The following is a 19,717-nucleotide window of genomic DNA, read 5'->3' as shown; positions in this document are numbered from 1 at the left end:
CAACTCCAGACTTTCCTGGTCTGTGGGTTAACGTTATTTATTCCTGAGCAAACCAATGCACAAGATTAGTAGGAGAGGGCTCACAAGAATTGTTTATAGTGAAGGGCATCACAGACTGAAAACGGATTACGAGGGCAGACTAACATTTCCTTTACCTGACTCCATCTGACTTGGGTACACGGTGACTCACCCCCTGCCCCCACGCCCCGCAGGACAACTCCAGAAGGAAAAAGACATAAGACATTAGTGATTGCATTCCAATTCTCTTCAGTGCTGTTTCCTTAAGGGATTTACAAACTGGCTAAAGAGGTGGTTTTCAAAGTCGCGAGGGCGTCCCTTTTCCAAACCGGTTTTCTCCTTTTACCTTACTGGTTCATGACTACCATTTCTTTCTTTTCATAATATTCTTGGCTTTATCTTTACCTCTGCTTGTAAGAAAAGTCCTTTGCGTCACTCCTGTAACCGAAAATCCCCGCAAGGGCTCACACCCCAGGACCAGCTTCGATCAGCCATCAAGGCGCGGGGAGTGTGGGAAACCCTAGGATGAGACCGCTGACCTGCGCGCTCTGGTCTCGGGTGTCGGAGGAGGCAGCGCGGGCCGCGGCCCCTTTAAGAGCAGGCCCCGCCCCCGCCCAGCCTCCCGGCGCGGTCGGCGGTCGGTGGCGGCCGCTACGGTGCTGACAAGATGGCGGCTGGTGGGGCTGTTGCTGCGGCGCCCGAGTGCCGGCTTCTGCCCTACGCGCTACACAAGTGGAGCTCCTTCTCCTCCACCTACCTTCCCGAGTAAGTGCCAGGCCCTGGGCTGGTGCTGTCCCGCTCGAGGGCGTATCTATGGCTGAGCCACGGGTGCAATGAAGGGTAGTTAAGGCGAGAGGCCCAGGCGGGGCCTGTGAGGGGGACGCGCGGCCTTCGGAATCTCAGTCCAGCCGCCCAGAGCGCTGCCCGCCGCGGCCCCGGAAGAGGCCAGGGTCCGGGGAACGAGCTCGGGGTGGCGGCCAGGCGTGTGGCGGTCCGGGTCGGGCGCAGGGGACGCGGGAGCCCGGCGCTGCGCCGAGATTGGGGGGTCGAGGCTGCCGAGGTCTTGGGGCCGCGGCCCGGGGCCAGGGCTGGACTCCGGGGCGCTCGGGGGCCGGCCCGCGGGTGGACTGCTCCGGACGCGCGGAGTCGTCCTGGGCCGGCGGCCGGGGACCGTTCGGTCGTTTGCTGCCGGGACGTAGAGTAGACCTGAGGAGGTCACTAAAAGTGATTAGCTGAGGAGAAGTGGGCGAAGTCACCGGAGGCGGAGAAGTTGTGGACTCGGAATCCTCGCCAGGCGCGGGGAGAAGTTGTAGGACTGGCCAGAGGGTCTCTCTCTCTCTCTGTCTCTCTTTAGACTGGAAGTTCTGAAAAAGAGAGGGAGTGGGGAGGAGGGATCTTGCAGGAGAATTCCAGCACGTTAAGGCTCATTAGAAGATGAATGTGTAGAGACCCAGCACTTTCGCCGCCCAGGAATTCAAATGTAAACACAGAAGTCTGTCTTACTGACCTCCATGAATTTGACTTTTTATACCCACTTGGTCTGGAGCCCTGATTTAGGTGTTAAAAAAGACATCCCTTGTATCACTACCCCAAATTTTTCTGTAGCAGATGCCTTCTTGTCCGTAACCAGTTCTGTCTTTAGCTTATCTTTGGGGGGAGCGGATCTAACTCTAATTCTACATGCAGATGGAGAATCGGCCTAGTAAGGCTTAAGATCTCTGCACATCTTGAAGAAAAGTGCTGGTGATATCCCGTGGACCGTCACCTCACATGCCCAGAGATGGTTTTTTGAACAAAACAAGTAATTAATAATACGTTACTAAACAAATAAAAGGACGGGATCTGTGAAGCATACAAAGTTTTCTACTTATATATTTCAAAAGTTCGTCACATATCCCTTAATTTGATTTCTCTAGTCAAGTGGGTCAAGAATTTCAAAAGGAAGGCGTACCTAGAAGAATGTAATTCTCTTGACTGCCAGTCCATCCTCCTGTCAACAGTTGGCAGTTAGGCATTCAGAAGGATCTGCCTCAGTGGAAGATGCCAAGTGACCTGTGGTCTTATCTGGCCTGTGTTACCTATCGGTGGCTGCTGCATGGCAGTGTCCCTGATTGATGCTGGAACCCAGCTTTCAGTTTGAGGGTGAGCCAGGTAAACACTCAAACCCTCAGCCGAAGTTGAAATGTGTCCATAGGTACTTGACCTCTGATTTTCTGGGCCAACTTGTTTTTGCATCAGCATTTTCTATATTCAAGTTAGGATCTCAGACATTTGGGGATTGGGTGGCATTGTTTGATCTAACACCAGTAAAGATGTTTTTCTGGCCTCGAAGTAGGATAATTTTAGGATCTCATTCCTTTAAATGTCTGGTCTCAGATAACTTCTTTTCTAAACATAACTTTTTTCTAAAAATGTCTACATAACAGATAACTCAATTTATCAAGTTATCTGTTGTGTAGACATTTTTAGAGTACATTTTAAACAGCAAATGATTTGGTGAATGGCAACTTTAATCTGACTTCTGTCTTGTTATTCTGGCTTTTGATTTGAAGTGTTCAGAAACTAGTTTTAGAAAAGGCAACTGTTTGAAATTGGAGGAACCTATCAGTATAATTTTCTCAAGTATATTGATAGAAATAGTATTTAATACACACACACACACACACACACACACATATATATATATATATATATATATATATATATATATATATATAAACTTGAAAATATTCTCATATACTGTGCTTTATTTAATCCTGATGATATTCTGTTGGTAGATATGGTGTAGTTTTTATTTTAAAGCAGTAAACTATTTTAACTGAAAAAAAATAAACTGTTACAATTGAAGAGTAATCTGAACTTTTTTTTCTTTGAAGGAGTATTAGTTGAGTTTTATGGATCTTGAATTTGAGCTTTTTGTGTCTGCTCTGTTGGTGTGTGCCATGCCTAAATTGTAAAGCTCTTGGTTCTGAACTTCTGTTAGAAACTAAGAATGGTATACTTTATATGATAGGAAGTGGATGAAAGGATTTGACTCTCCATTGCCCTAAAATTCCCTCTAAGGACAATTATTTTTACTGGCAGTGGAAGTCATCTTAAGGACCTTCCTAAATAGGTCTCATTTTAGGTGTAGCCATTTGTTGAAATTGTTCAACAAAGTGGCAAACTTTTTTTTCCCCTATGAATTTGGGTTTTTGGGATGTGTGTGTGTGTGTGAGAGAGAGAGAGAGACAATAATATGACAATGACAAAATGGTAAATGCTTATAATATACCTTTCATAAACTCTGAACATACTAGGTATTTTAACTCATTTGATCCTTGAGAGGTTAAAACTTGCCTGAGTTCTTATATCTCAGTAAAACAAGGATATGAATCAGGCAGTGTGGCTCCACAGTTGATGGTCTTAACCATGGTGCTTTACTGCTTCTGCACAAAGGTAGTGAAATCAGATATTTGAAAGAATTCTTATATTGAAGTCACTTGCATTTAATGGTAAAGACATGAGAAATTGTGAAAAACAATTCCTATCTCTATTTCTTTATTAGGACTTAGAATTTCCTTCCTTCTCTCAAAGGTGGAAAGAACAAACATTTCCTATTTTAACTCTTTAGACTTACTTGGACCTTAAAAACGTTAAAGCTTGGGGCTGGGGATGTGGCTCTAGCGGTAGTGCACTCGCCTGGCATGCGTGCGGCCCGGGTTCGATCCTCAGCACCACATACAAACAAAGATGTTGTGTCTGCCAAATACTAAAAAATAAATATTAAAATTCTCTCTCTCTCTCTCTCTCTCTCTCTCACTCTCTTTCACTCTCTCTTTAAAAAAAAAGTTAAAGCTTGTTTAGTTACAGATAGCACACTTGTACTTTGAAAGTAATGAAATAGCGTTTTATTTTTTAGTATGCTTGAGTTTCCCTATACTTTACTCTTTTTTCCTGAAATTTATACCTAATTTGGGAATTAATATACATTTATTTAAATGATAATTCATAGAATTAAATATCACATGATTTCCCATTGTGTATTTGTGAATGGCTGGTTTCTGAGATTGTTGCTTGTTAAGAGGTTTTGTGGTCAGATAAGTTTCTGAGAAGTCTAGCAGTATAAAAATATCTTAATATGGAGGACTTTCTCCCTTCCTTCCTCCCCCCCACCCCGCTTTGATAAGTAATCGCTTTTAACATCAGTGCACTTTGGGAAGATCTTTCTCTTAAAAAATTCTTGTGTGAGCTAAGTATGGTGGTGCACACCTGTAATCTCAGCTACTCAAGACGCTGAGGCAGGAGGATCACAAGTTTAAAGGCCAGCCTGGGCAACTTAGTGAGACCCTGTCTCAAAGAGGGCTGGGGATATAACTCAGTGTTAGAGCGTCCCTGGGTTCAATCTCCAGAAACTCCCCCCAAAAGTTTTGTGTGAGGCTGGGGATGCAGCTCAGGGTAGAGCAATTGCCAATATGTCCCAAGATGTTCAGAGCCCTGAGTTTAATCTTGTGGGGGTGAGGGGGAGAGCTGGAGGAGGGAAATTTTTTTGTTGAGAAATTAGCTGTTAGGCTTGTTGCTGCTTCTTGGAATGTATGTGACTTGACTGTGCAACTTTAAGACTTTGTCTTTGGGTTTTAGCTTAAGCTTTATGACGATGTACCTATATATTTCTTTGTATTTGCTCTTTTTGGGGTTTCTGGCACCTCTTGGAGTCAGTGATATGACTCTCATCACTTTTGAAAAAAATCTTGACATTTCATAAAATTTTGTTTCTCTTCTATTTTTTCCTCCTTTACTCTATGATTCCCAATTAAATCAGTATTATACTTTCTGTCCTGTCCTATATGTCTCTTCTGTTTTTTTTTTTTCTGTAATTTTTTTCTCTTCTTGTTCCATCTGGATAAGTTGTGCTTGCCTGTGTTTTATTTATTTTTATTTTTGTGGTGCTGAGAATTGAACCCATGGCCTTGTGCATGCTAGACAAGCATTTTTCCAACTTATCTATATCCCCATCCCCCTCTGTTTTTTTAAATTTATTTATTCTAATTTGTTATACAAGACAGCAGAATGCATTTTGATTCATAGTACACAAATGGAGCACAGTTTTTCACTTCTCTGGTTGTACACAAAGTAGAGTCACACCATTCATGTCTTCATACCTATGATACCTAGGATAATGATGTCCATCTCATCCCATCATCTTTCCTGCCCCTATTCCCCCTCCTTTCCCCTCCCTCCTCTTTGCCCTATCCAGAATTCCTCCATTATTTGCCTGTGTTTTAGTTCACTAATTCTCTATTTCAACTCTGTCCAACCTGCTTTCAATTCTTGTTTCTTAATTCCAATTATACTACTATTTAGTTCTTTAATTTTTATTTGATTGTATGTAAATAGCACATGTACTGAGAGCCTTAACTGTGTTTGTATCTGTAGATACTCCAGTCTCATTTTCTATAGCATTGCTCAATGTAGTATTCTGAAATAATAAAGATATATTTAACACCCCCCCCCCAATCTCTACATGACCATCTTTCATGAACATACTAATCAAATCACTTTAAAGTCTGTCTGAAGACTCCAGTGTCTGGACCACCTGCAGGCCTATTTCCATCATCTTTTTTTCTTTTGTTTTTGTGTCTGTTATGCCAAGCAATAGTTTACTGTTATTATTATTTGGCAACTTTTGATGTAGTAGCATTATATCAATAATTTTAGATACAATTATAAATTACAATGATAGATTATGTATCTTTAATGATATTCTGCAGAGAGGATTGCCCATTTTCAGGCAGGCAGAGAGTAGATCAAGGACTGAGCTGACTTCAGATGGGGCTTTTGGCCTTATTAAACTTGTGTCTAAAAAATGTAAAACACACACACACACAAAAAACAAAAAACAAACAAAAAAAAACTTGTCTCTAGTTTGCTTTGAATGGTAGCCATTCAGTGATACCATTTGAAAGACTGGGTGTTTCTAGGGTTTCTCTAGCTTTTTTCTTTTCAGCAGCATGAGAGTTTAAAAAGCTTCTTTCCTTTTAATTGCTTTCTGCTGGCTTTTTTAGCCTCTTTATCTGTGTGGTTTGAACATTGACAAATGCCTCAAGGAAAATTTGTACACAGTGTCAGATTTGTTCCTCTCTGCATTCCTTCATTGTGGGACCTTGACCCCTTAAGATGTCATGGGTATCATGGCAACACTTAACTACCAACTTTTGTACCCATACCCCTATGAAATTGCCAAAAGCTTGCTGACTTCTTTACCCCCTGGTGGCTGTTCTTTCCTAGCTTCTCAGCCTATTGTCCTGTGCCAATAAATAGGTGGAAAGACCTGACAGGGAAAATCCGCACAAAATGGGAAGCTCCCTCTATTTAATGAGTTCCTTCGGCACCTTAAGTCTTAGCTGCCTCAGAAAGTTTCTGATACCTTACAAACAACTATTCTATTTCTAGGAGGAAATGTTGGTCAGCTCTAGGCTATTCTGTGGTACTCAAAAAGCAGAATTCTTTCCATATTTAGTGTGTCTTGTAAATCTATAGGTTGCTCATGGTTATGTTATTATAATAATGTCAGACTTGAGCACTGAATTTATTTGGGTTCTTATTCAGTTTTTCTTCATCTTGCATTTGGACATCTGAACTGACTATTCCTGATATTTGATGGGAAAAATTAAGGGACATAAATAACACGTTGTTAGCAGGTTTTTAAGCAATAAGCAGTTGCTTATTGTCTAAGAGTTAAAATGAGATTTTATTTTTGGTTTGGCTGGTGACCTGCAAATCTCTTTTGACACTTATGAGGTCTACAAATTGAAAGTTAATCTTTGCTATAAGTTCATAGTATTTTCCCTTCCTTGTAATATGATTTTTACATTAACCTATGTCTTTATTAGAACTTTTTAAAATTTATTTTTTACATACATGACAATAGTGGAATGCATTACACTAGTTTATTAGAACTTTTGTGGTGGGAATACTATATTTATGTGAACACATATGTTTAGAAGGAAGATAATTGAGTGTTTTTTTTGGAGGGGGCTTGTAAATGTTAGTATTTAAATAAAGTATCCTTTTATTCCTTTAGTATATCTGATTATTGTCAATGTCATGACTGGTATTTATCATAGTCTGTATCACCCGTGTATTTGTTGTTAAGGAAGTTGTCTTCTATAAAGAAAAAATGCTAATTTACTTTCAGAAGCCTTGGATATGTCTCCTTTGTCCTTCCTTTCATTATCCTTGTTCTTTCTCTTCCCTCTTTGATTGAAATAGTTCCATTAGAAGAGCTATAGAACCTAATTCCGAAGTGGCATTTTTTAAGGAAATTCTGTCTGACCTTTCTTCCCCAGTGAGTCTGGTATCTATTTCTAGAGATTAAATGCTTTCTTAGGAATGTGTATCTGATATTTTATTTCTTGCAATTTACAGTTATGCAATATATTGTATGTTACTTGACTAATAGCTATCCCCCAACTAGACCACAAATTCCATGGTGAGTTTGGAATCCACTCCCCATCATTGTAGTTCAAGCATTAAATTTTTTAGATAAATAAATGAGTGAATTAACTAGCCATTTTTGTTTATTTTTCTTTTTTAAATATAATTTTGATTTTGGGACAGAGACATATATTAGCCAAGTTCAAAACAGAAAATAATTCGTAATTTTTCAATGCATTCTATAAATTTTTCATGTTTTTGTTCTTTATGTTCCTTTATCTTTGTTATCCATATATATATAAACAGATGGATTGACTTTATACCTTCATTTTTGTTTGTTTTGATGGTGCTGGAGATTGAACCCAGGGCCTTGTGTCTGCTAGGCAAGTATTCTACAAACTGAGCTATGTGCCTAGCCCCCTCATACCTTCATTTTCAAGTATATCTATCCATACTTATCAATGTATATACTTAATAGAACATACATATATGTACACATAATTTGCTAAGCAGTTTATGCTCTGGAAGTTAGTTGATAGTTGATGTTTTTCTTTTTTTTCCCCTGAAATTTATATTGTTTGTTTACATGTGAAATACTGAATAGGTGATAATTTTGGAAGGTATCACACTTGTTTATGAGCTGTGGTACAAACTGAGGCATAGATTTTTTTTTTTGATTGAACCCAGGCGTGCTTTACCATTGAGCTACATCTTTGGCCCTGTTTATTTAGATTTTAAGATTGCCCAGACTGGCCTTGAACTTGCAATTCTTTTTTGCCTCAGCTTCCCAAGTAGCTGGGATTACAATCATGTACCACCATACCTTGCAGAGCCATAGCTTTTTAAAGAGCTAAAAATAACTTCTAGTTTCTTCTAGAGCTTCGAATTTCAGATGATTGAATATTCATATATCCTAGGTCTTTGTTTCTTTTGAAATCTCCATTTCTAACAACCTGCAATGTCTGGCAGATTTTGTTTTTTAATTTGTTTTTATTGATACATTGTGGTATTTGAGTCGTAATTATGGCTTTTCAATTTTCTGGCTATCTTTACTTTAAGGAAAGTATTGGGTGCCAGCTGACTCCAGGAAATAGCCATGCCTATTTGAAGGTAGGAGAGAGAATCTAGCGATTAACTACTTGTACATATAATGATTCAGTGTAAGGAAGCAAAGGTGAAGTTCAGAATGATAAAAGTAGTAAAAACTACAGAATGTAGAAGCAAAGTTCAGAGGCTGGTGCTTCTACTGTTGAGTAGAGCTTGAGGGGGAGACCTCTTGAAAGAGATAAATGAGCTTTGCCTTCTTTTATATACAGATGTAATTTCTTTTTTTCTTCCTTCCTTGTTTCATTCATTTTGTGTGTGTGTGTGTGCGCGCGCGTGCGCGCCAGGGATTGAACCCAGGGGCACTTAACCATTGAAGCATATCCCCAGCCCTTTTTTATATTTTATTAGAGACAGGGTCTCACTGAATTGCTTAGGACCTCTCTAAGTTGCTGAGGCTGAGTTTGAACTTGCAGTCCTCCTGCTTCAGCCTCCCAAGTTGCTGGGATTACAGGGGTGTACCATCACACCCAGCTCATTCATTCATTTTTTATTTTTTTGTGATATTGGTGACTGAATCCAGGGCCTTGTGCATGCTAAGCAGGTGCTGTATTGCCGTGCTATACCTATAGTCCAGTTCTTATTTTCTAAATGCCTTTACTTTTGATATTGCTCAAAGTTTTAAATATTATTTCATTTTAGCAAATAACCAACTTTATATTCAAACAAGAAAAAATAGAGATTGTGTGCATTGGAATGATTTGTTTGCTTGGTTATAAACACAAATTACAAAGGATCTTATATCTCCTTTGTGAGTTTGAATTTTTTTTTTGGAAAGTGGGGAACTATCAAGCTATCACTTTTAAGTAGAAAAGTGATGTGAATAAAATACCTCTATGGCTTAGAATTTTACATTTTTAATATTCTTAAGACCTAATAATTTCAGTTTTTAGTAACTTTTAAGCATCTTCAAATTGGGGCTTGCTTATCCTTCGGACGGAGTACATTAAAGCATTCAGTTTCCTGAGTTTTATTATTCTTGTGTATTGTGTATTAAAGTTGATCTGAGAATTTGGCTTTGCCTATGTTCTTCCTACTCCAAAGTGCGATCCATTCACCAGTAGTATTGTGGTCCACTCACCAGTAGTATCATTATTACTTTGTGCTTAGAAATGTAGAATAGGGCCAGGCATGGTGATTTGGTAGTTTACGTAATCCTAGCAATTCAGGAGGCCAACATAGAAGGATTGCAAATTCAAGGCCAGCCTCAGCATTTTAGACTCTCAGCAATTTAGACAGCCTGTCTCAAAAAACGGAAAAAAACTGGGAATGTTGCTCAGTGGTAAAGCACGCCTGGATTCAATCCCAAGTACAAAAAAAAAAAAAAAAAGAAGTGTGTGGTTCTAGGTTCCTTTTTTTTTTTTTTTGGTGGTGATGGGGATTGAACCCAGGGTCTTGTGCGTGCATCAGTTCCTTATTAAAAAGAAATTAAAAGAGGAATTAATCAACTTGTCATTTGGTAGATAAGTATTTTTTTAATGATAGCTTATTATGCAACATCTGACATGTAATGCAGAAGGTAGTAAAATTAACAATATGAACAGAAACTTTCTAAGCATTGATTTATTCGAGCAAAGTTTCATGTTTTATCTATAAAAATGAAAATAATAGTGATTTAATGCTGAATCCCATTTTATTCCAACAGTGATATTTATCCATATGTACATTTGTATATATGAGTGTATGTATATGTATGTATATATATATATGAAATATTTGTTTTAAATAAAAAAAAGACCTACCCATGTCTTGGAGAATCATTTCTAGTACTATTTTGCTGTATATTTAATCATTATCTGTCAAAATTTATAATATATTATTTTGATTAATGTATGCTATGATATTGATAGTAGTGTCTAAATAAAGTTTTTTTGATTGTTTAGAATCTCATACTCAAAACCAAAAAAGTTAACTCTTTTTTTTTTGGTACCAAGGATTGAACCCCAGGGGTGCTTAATCACTGAGCCACATCCCAGCCCATATATGTATGTATGTATGTGTGTATATATATATAAATGTTTATTTTTTAGTTGTAGTTGCACACAACTATATTTTTATGTGGTGCTGAGGCTGAACCCAGGGCCTTGCACTTGCTAGGCAAACACTCTGAACTCCTGATTCTCCTGCCTCAACCCCAATCCTCCCTTTTTTATATTTTATTAGAGACAGGGTCTCTCTGAGTTGTGTAATGCCTCACTATTGCTAAGGCTGGCTTTAACTCCTGATTCTCCTGCCTCAGCCTCCTGAGCCGCTGGGGTTACAGTTGTGTGCCACCGGTCTGGCTCCCCTTTATTTTTAAATTTTGAGACAGGATCTCGCAGAGTTCATTAGACTGGCCTGGAGCTTGCAATTTTCCTGCCTCAACCTCCTGATTTTTGTGGGATTACAGGTGTGGCTACCACATGTGTAGTAGGGTAATGCTTTTTGACCTGGATGTAGGACTTGAGTGAGACATAGCTGAATTTTAGCTTTCAGTCTTCAGAGTGATTATCTGAAGATAATCACTCTGCATCTTCTGACTAATGGTAGATCTAAAAGAGATCAGAAAAAGAAAAAAGGGAGGAAGAAAATGGAGAAAAATTTCTCTGAGGTCAAGAACACTTTAGTTAATTTGTTTGAAAAGGCCTGCTGAATGTCAAGAAACTGAATGCAAAAATATCCACAGTTTGTAAAGTGTGCTGTGATGTAGAAACCTGATGCTAGAGAAATTGCTCAAGCATAGGAGCTGGGCATAGGGTAGAAAAACTTGTATAGTAGGAGCCAAGAACCGGAAAAGCCACGTTGCTACAGGAGTCTGCAGGACAAGCATACTTGAATTAAGAAGCAAAACAACAACAACAAAACAATGTCTTTCACTTCCTGGTATGACTCTACTGACCCCTCTATTGACAAGGCATAATATTGTGCTACCTGGCAAAGGAAAAATACTTAAGGGCTCAAATACATTTTCAAAAAGGGTGAATTTAGTTGTGAGAGTCAATAAATCCATTAACTGACACACCTGTACATTAGCTTTTGATGTGATTTTAAAAGCTATTTTCTCAGCATTTAATTTATACTTAAACTGGTTAAATTTACTTAAGTATCTGAAGTTTTCTTCTTTTGAACCATTTGATGCCCATTATTGTTTTAATTTGATTAATATTATTATTTTAATTTCCCATTCATTATTATAAAATATTAGGGATAGTGCAATAAAATATTTTATAAATTGTGCTGGATGCAGTGACACACACCCCTAGTCCCAGCAACTCAGGAGGCTGAGACAGGAGAATTGCAAGTTCAAGGCCAGCCTCAGCAACTTAGGGAGATCCTGTTTTGAAATAAAAAATAAAAAGGACTAGGAATATGGCTCAGTGGTAAAGCACCCTTGGGTTCAGTCCCCATTGCGTGCGCACTCGTGCCTGCGCCCAGACACACAGACACAGATTTTTTTTTTTTAAAGAAATTTCAATAAAGGACAGTGAAGTAAAGATAAAGATGGAAATTGATATGTAGGCCGCCACGTGGGACCATCATAGTATAGTAGCATAAACTATTGGTTTATCAAACAACCTAAATTTAACAAAGGCTCACTTAAGATACTTAAATGTGAGTTTTCTGAAAGTTGTATCACCTATAATATACTTGATTGAAAAGTTTTATTAAACTCATATATTGCCGAGAGCCATCTGTTAACTGTGTGTGAACTATAAAGCAATGTGGAAGCCATTAGGCAGGAAAGCCTGGGATTGGCAACTCCCAGTGGCTACCCTGCTGGTTTCAGAATGCTTGGTTCATGTGGCTTCCTACCTAGCTTGATCAAAAGTTCAGCATAGGGCTGGGGCTGTGGCTCAGTGGTAGAGCTTTTGTGTAGCACATGTGAGGTACTGGGTTTGATCCTCAGTACCACGTAATTAATTAAAAAAAATAAAGTTAAAAAAAGTTGAGCTTAGCATTGGAGATGGGGTGACCCATTGGAGACACACAGCCTCTAGGAGCTGGATGTGGCTTGCCAAAATGCCAATCAACTTGTTTGCTTCAAGACCCCCGCCACACTGAGAAGCAAGAACCCCAAACTCCTCCCGCTGAAACCTCATTCCTGGCTTTGATGTACTCCCCCTTAAATAAAGAATTTTTTTGTCCTTTGGTTCCAGCTCCCATCAGGACTGGAAGACCTGTTAGGTGCTCAGCTTATGTAATTTCTGGCTTTGTCTCTATTTCTTACTAATTAGTTAAGAATTTCTGTATCTCTGGTGGCTCACTCCTCCTGTGCAGGAATCTACCCCTGTGGGGTGCTGGCTACCCTGCAATAATATATATTAATTTAAATAGTCAGAAAAGTACTCCAAATTCATAGTCAATGAACTGTAATGTGACTTGCCATATATCGTACTTTTCAATAATCTATAATGGAGAGCATTAAAATGTAGAGACTAAGGGAAATTTCCCCTATACCCTCTGAAAGTTTGCTGGAGTAGACTTGAGAGATAAAAATAGGAGAAGCAGCATTTAAAAATCAGTATGGAGGAAAATCACAGGAGTGTGATTACCCAGTGGCTCAACATTATTCAACTTATATAAGAAACTTATATACTCCAATTTTATAGGGCAGGATGGGGAATATAGACAGTTTCATTAAGTAAATATCTTTGGGTTAGTTAATATTGGTTTGATCTCTTCTCATTAATATAACTTAAATTACTGTGTTGTACTGGGGAAAAAGTTCTATCTGATACAAAAAATATGGAAGAATTGAGACAGTGTAAAATAGTGGAAGCACTGGACAAGGACAGAGGAGCTTTCATCCCAATTCTGTACCAATTAATTGGTAATTTTAAATCAATCGTTTAGCTGTTTCTTTATTCCCATACAAATGAGGGTCTAGATACTTATGATCTTTTGGCACAGGATACAACAGAGTTGATATTACAGAATAATTTTTAAAAGACAGGTATACCCTCCCCCCTACCACCAGGTGCATGTGTGTGAGAGACTCAAACTCATTAAACTCAACTGTTGTCCAGCAAGGATATTTTGAGACTTTGATGAAGTCAGAAGATGATAGTAGTTATTTCAGTAAATTTATTTACATATAAACGTAGCTTTGGGGAGTGCTTGTAAAATTTGATCTTTTAAATTTTTAAAATTCCTCTGTGTATATATTGTTATTTTGTCTGAGGTTTGAAGAATGTATGTTCTAAGAAGTAAACCTTTCCTAGATCACATCCAAATTTAATAATCTTTGCTTTAGGTGGAAAAGGGTAGTTTTTAGTTTTGAATTGTAATCTTAAGGGCCAGTCATTTGATTTCTGAAAAGATTAAGCCTTCTGAGATATTCAGTAAATGAGGACTATTTTTATCTGAATGTTTTAGCAGATTTTTTTTTTTAATACACTAAGTCATCTTAGTGAGCTTTATAGTTTGTTTTTTGGCCAGTAAGAATTTCCTATCTTCTTTTTCCTTCTGTTGAGGAATGTTTATTTTGTTGTCATTGTCTTTTCCCAGTGGTTGCTCTTAATCATTTGTGTGGAGTATGTACCTAGGTTTGTGTTCCCAAAGTACTTTGAGTCTGTAGAGATAATTGCTTAGGTGCAAATATTTTCAAGTGCTTGGGGATAATAAGCTGACTTGAGTTTTATTTCATATGTTAAGCAGATATTGCAGTGGTCTACTGTTTGCTAGGCCATTAGTGTCCTATTTTTCTCAACTTTTATCTGCACCTACCTGCTTTTCTTTTTTTCTGGTGTATTTTAAAGTAAATGTAAGTTATGTTATTTCATTCCTAAATACTTAAGTATTTAGGACAACATCAAGATAACATTATGTTAACTCTTGCTTCATAACAAATCATAGCAAATTTAGTAGCTTTAAACAGTAAGCATTTGTTATCTCATAGTTTATGAGAGTTTGGGTAGAGATTAAGGGATCCTCTGCTCTAAGTCTGTTATAGACTATAGTCAAGATGGCTATTTTATCTGAATCCTTGAATGGGGAAGGATCTGCATTCAAGCTTATGTGGTTGCTGGCAGGATTCAGTTTCTTGCAAGTCCTTGGTCAAACGCTGCCTTCAGTTTGTTGCCACGTGGGCCTCTTCAACATGGAAGTCACAGTTTTATGTACACTAGGCCCAGAAATGATATCTTGTCACCTTTGCCATTGTTCTAGACTGTCAAACACACAAGGGAACGAATTATACGAAGGTGTGAATACCAGGAGAATAGGGATCATTTAAAGCCATCTTTGAACTTCTCTTCTAGAGAACTTTTCATTTCTTATAACTTCAGTACTGTTATTCTGCTTAACAGTGTGGCAATAATATTTTAATAACAACTGATACCCACCTCACTAAATTTTCTGTTTTTTACCAAAATGTCTTTTTATAGTTAGTATTTTTGAATCATATCCACTCACTTTAAAATTCTTTTTATCAAGAAGAATCTTCCCATCTTTTTACCAGTTTTCTTTCAATCCATTGATTTTTTTTTTTTTAAGAAATGATGTCATTTATCCTGAAGAGGCTCCCATATTTCTGGATATGTTCACTTGCTTTTTTGTAGTTGCATTTGACTAATTCCTTTAATGTTATACTTTATGTACAGCAGTACTTGGAATTAAATGGATCTGGGTAGATTTTGTAACACTTTTTTTTTTCTTATAACTTCTCTCTAAGTAGTGTCATGTACTTTCTATTTTAACAATTCAGGATGTACAAAGTCCAATGTTTTTGTGAAGTTTTCCGTCTATCTTTCATTTATGATGTTACTATCCAAAGACTTTTAGTCATTATAGATAAACTATTTCAGTAAAGACATCAAAACGAATGTTTCTGTTATTCCTTTCACATTTACTGGTTGCATTTTTTTTCCTGTATAGGTTTTCCCCTTAATTAGAGCTTTTTGGTTACTCTGAAATACAGTTGTACTGGGAAAGCAACATAAATGCTTATTTTTTTTTTAAGAAAGATGGTGACATGATCCATGAAAAATTAAAAGTTTTATTTCAAATACCAACTGGTATTTGGTGTATTTCTTTAAGTATCTAATTTTATTTTTAAAAGAAAAACATTATCAACATGAGTTTATTATGTTTTAAGTAACTTTAATAGTCATTGTTTTTGATGACAGAGTATTCCATTTTTTGTCTAGTAGGTGTACCTTCAGGGGGTTGCTCCTGTATTCCTTTGAATAATTCCCATTCTAATAGATTTTCTTGCTTTTTGGTATAATACTTTTGTGTGAGAATGATGCTTAGAATGCAGAGTTGGAAACTAGGAACACTTATTGCTACTATAAATTGTCATTTCTTTTGGACCTTCCTAGGGTATGTAGCTGAGAAATAAAATTTTTTAGAAGAAAAAATAATTATGAGTTTATACTATTTCCAGTTCAAATTTGATTTACCAGATTGTAACTTCTTTCATTTAACATTTGTTATTTTTTTCTTATGCTGAAAATATTTCCTAAGATCACCATTAATATGATTACTGTTTTGCCATATCTCTGTGTGTGGGGTGAACATATCTCATAGTTTATGAGAGTTAAGAGTTTGGGTAGAGATTTAGGATCCTTTACGGTTTAAAACATAGTTTAAATGTAATAACATCAGTGTTGTTACTGGGTAAAGTTTGGATATCTTTGCAGGTTCTTCTCCCTCTTCTCTTTATATTGTAGTGCACTGAGGATAGTAAATATTTTGTTTTTAAGGTAATTGAAATAAAACTTTTAATTTTTCATGGATCATGTCACCAACTTGATTTGCAGTTAAGTTCATTTGTTTTCAATTTTTAGGGGTTCATTTGTTTGCTGTGCTTTTACATTGTGTAAAACATCAACTTGATTTCAAATTTTAAACTGTACAGCTTGCGTCTCTGTCGCTTTAAGACTTTTCATCCCCTCTAATATGGGTAGCCAATGTATTCGCTTTTGGTCCATCCTTCTGTTGTTTCCTTTTGCAAACGCAAGCAACTACTTATGTATCCACAGTTTGTTTAATCATTCACCAATAGAATGGCATATAGATTTTTTCTAGTTTGGGGTTATTAGAAATGAAGATGTTTTAAATATTCATGTACAGTTTTTTTTGCTTGAATGTCAATTTTCATTTCTCCGGGATAAATGTCCAGAGTCTAGTTTTTGAGTTGTATGATAAGTGGTTAGTTTTATAAGAAACTTCCATACTCTTTCCTAGAATGACTATACTATTTTATAGTTCCACCATCATATATGAATGATCCAGTTTTTCTGAATACTTGCTAGCATTTGGTGTCATTGTTGTTTTTTTTAATTTTGATATTCTGTTAGATATGACATCTGATTATGGTTTTTGTTTGGATTTTCCTAATGATTAATGAAGTTGCCCATCTTTTTGTGTATTTATTTGCCATCTGTGCATCCTTAGTTAAATGTCTGATCATGTCTTGTCTGTTTTCTAATTGAATTGCCTGCTTTTTTTTAAACTGTTGAGTATTCAGAATTCTTCACATATTCTAGATGTAAGTCTTGCTGATATGTAGTTTGGAAATATGTTCTTAGTTTGTAGCTTTCTTTTTCATCCTCTTAACAGTCTTTCTCAGAGCAATTTTTCAATTTTGCTGAAGTCCAATTTTTGCTTTTATGGGTCTGTTTTTTTGTGTAAGAATTCCTTGCCTAGAAAGGGAAACTTATCTTGTTGGTGGGATGTAAGTTAGTATAGCTATTATGGAAAATAGAATGAAGATTCCTCAGAAAACTGGAACTAAAACTACCATATGATCCAGCAATTCCATTACTGCCTATACATCCAAAGGAAATAAAATGATTATATCAAAGAGCTATTTCACACCCATCCACCACTGTTCATAAGAGCCAAGATATGGAATCAACCAAGATGTTTATTGACAGATGAATGGATAAAAACAAGTGATATGTATTTACATAATGGAATATTTTTCAGCCATGAAAAGTATGACACCTCCATATTAATTTATTTAGTAATTTATTTGTATCTGTTTGGATTCATGGTTACTTAGTTTATACTTTTAAGTTATAATCAGTACTATTCTAATTATTTTGTTGCTTTACTTGTTTTCATCTTTAGCTGTATCCTTCCTTCTTTTCTTTCTTCACTTCCTTAACTTTTGGTACCACAAGATGCTCCATCTTGTTATTTCCTGCCCCTATTTCTCTATGGAAACTATGATTCCTTTTATTGGAGAAAAGCATCAAAATCCAGGTATTAGGTGTACTGCTTTGGGGATGTTATTTCTTTCAGACCCTTTCAACTGGCAGAGCAAAGAAAAATGATTGTATCCTAACTGTGTATATATACATATCTATAAATATTTGTATATGTGACCAAGTATGCTGCTGGTTATATTCAATTAAGAGTGAAATAAGTTCTCCTACTTTAATCTCTTACCACATGAATAATTCCAGGCTCTTCCCCTTCTAATCTGTAAATTTTCACCTCAGTAATAAAAAAACTAGACTCTATTTGTTAGACATTTGATTCATTGATTGATTACAGTATATGTATACAGCAGTATTAAAATTGCTCATCTGTACTTTGTAAGACACACTTTTATCCACCAGAGTACAGTATTCTTATGCATATCCTATTGTCTTTAGTTTTATAAACTCCATTTCATTTCCAGTGTCACTTAGATCTGCACCTTTTCCTCTACGCTTATCAGTAAGGCCAGTTAGTTGTACAAAGTGGCCAAAACATTTTGCATTCCCCTCAGCAGTGAGTGAGAGTTACTGTTGCCTTGCTAGTACTTGATACTGCCTCCTCCCCCCATTCTATTTCATTGCTGTGTTTAATAATATGTGATATTGAATGTCTTTTCAAATGTTCATTTTCTGTCTTTTTAAGTTTATATCTTTTTCTCATTTATGAATTGTGTTGTTTTCTTATTTTGCAAATATTTCTTTTCCATACCTTTGGGTTATCTTTTTACTCTTGTAATAGTGTCTGCAGAGCACAAGTTTTAATTTGAATAAAGTCCAGCCTAACTGGTTTTTTTTTTTTTTTGCTTTCATAGATTATACTTTTGATGTTGTATCTGAAATATCATTGTCTAACCCAAGTCTCTTATATTTACATATAAACTATATTTATATGTTGCTTTCTAGAAGTTTTATACTTTTGTGTTTCACACTTCTAAGATCCATTTAAGTTGATTTCTTATAAAATGTGTAAGATCTTGATTTTTTTCCCTAGGTAGATATCTGATTTAGTATCATTTGTTGAAAATTCTGTCTTCATCGAATTGCCTTTGCTTTTGGTCAAAGATTAGTTGATTATATTTGTTTGGATCTATTTCTGGAGCCTATATTCTAATCTGTTGATCTGTACAGTTATTCTTTTGTTATTACTGCACTGTCTTGACCTCTGTAGTAACTTTTAGTTAAGTCTTGAAGGTAAGTGATATCATTTCTTCAACTTAGTGCTTCAGTATTTGTTGGCTATACTGAATCTTTTGTTTTTCATATAAACTTTACAATCTGTTTTGTCAATATTCGTAACATAACTTGTTGGGATTTGCTTATGATTGGATTGGATATATTAGAGCAAGTTGGGAGGAACTGATGTTTTAAAAATATTGAATCTTCCCATCTATGAACATGGACTGTCTCTGTATTCATTTATATTATCTTTGATTTCTTTCATCAGCAATTGAAGTTTTTCTCATACTGATCTTATGCATATTTTATTATATTTGTTCTTAAGTACTTTATCTTTCAAGTACTAATATAAGTGGGTTATATTTGAAAGTCCAATTATTCATTGTTTGTATATAGAAAAGCAATTGACTTTTGTACATTCTTTTTTTTTTTTTTTTTTTGTGGTGCTAGGCCTTGTGCATGCAAGGCAAGCACTTTATCAACTGAGCTGTATCGCTAGCCCACATCAATTTTTTTTTTTAAGAGAGAGTGAGAGAGGAGAGAGAGAGAGAGAGAGAGAATTTTTAATATTTATTATTTTTTTCCTAGTTCTCAGCTGACGCAACATCTTTGTTGGTATGTGGTGCTGAGGATCGAACCCGGGCCGCACGCATGCCAGGCGAGCGCGCTACCGCTTGAGCCACATCCCCAGCCCCATAGCCCACATCAATTTTAAATGCTACAACCTTTGTATAATTACTTACTAGTTGTAGGAGTTTGTTGATTCTTTGGGATTTTCTGTAGACAATCATGTCATCCATCCATACACACAC

General features: G+C 36.6%; 1 protein-coding gene across 2 annotated transcripts in view; it reads left to right on the top strand.

Annotated features, from left to right (window-relative positions):
• Positions 1 to 619: 619 nt before the first annotated feature.
• The window catches only part of Mkln1 (muskelin 1), a 176,866-nt gene continuing 157,768 nt past the window's right edge, over positions 620 to 19,717 (top strand). Inside the window, exon 1 of one of the 2 annotated variants that reach the window (XM_026392770.2) lies at positions 620 to 783. In XM_026392770.2, coding sequence (XP_026248555.1) covers positions 686 to 783 — 98 coding nt within the window. In that variant the 5' untranslated portion in view covers positions 620 to 685. The remainder of the gene's footprint in view (positions 784 to 19,717) is intronic. The other variant, XM_026392771.2, reaches the window with a different exon arrangement.

This window comes from Urocitellus parryii, chromosome 3 (genome assembly GCF_045843805.1).
Source record: "Urocitellus parryii isolate mUroPar1 chromosome 3, mUroPar1.hap1, whole genome shotgun sequence".
Classification (NCBI taxonomy): domain Eukaryota; kingdom Metazoa; phylum Chordata; class Mammalia; order Rodentia; family Sciuridae; genus Urocitellus; species Urocitellus parryii.
The sequence above is the reverse complement of the archived record's forward strand: the minus strand, read 5'-3'. Positions and strand labels throughout refer to the sequence as shown.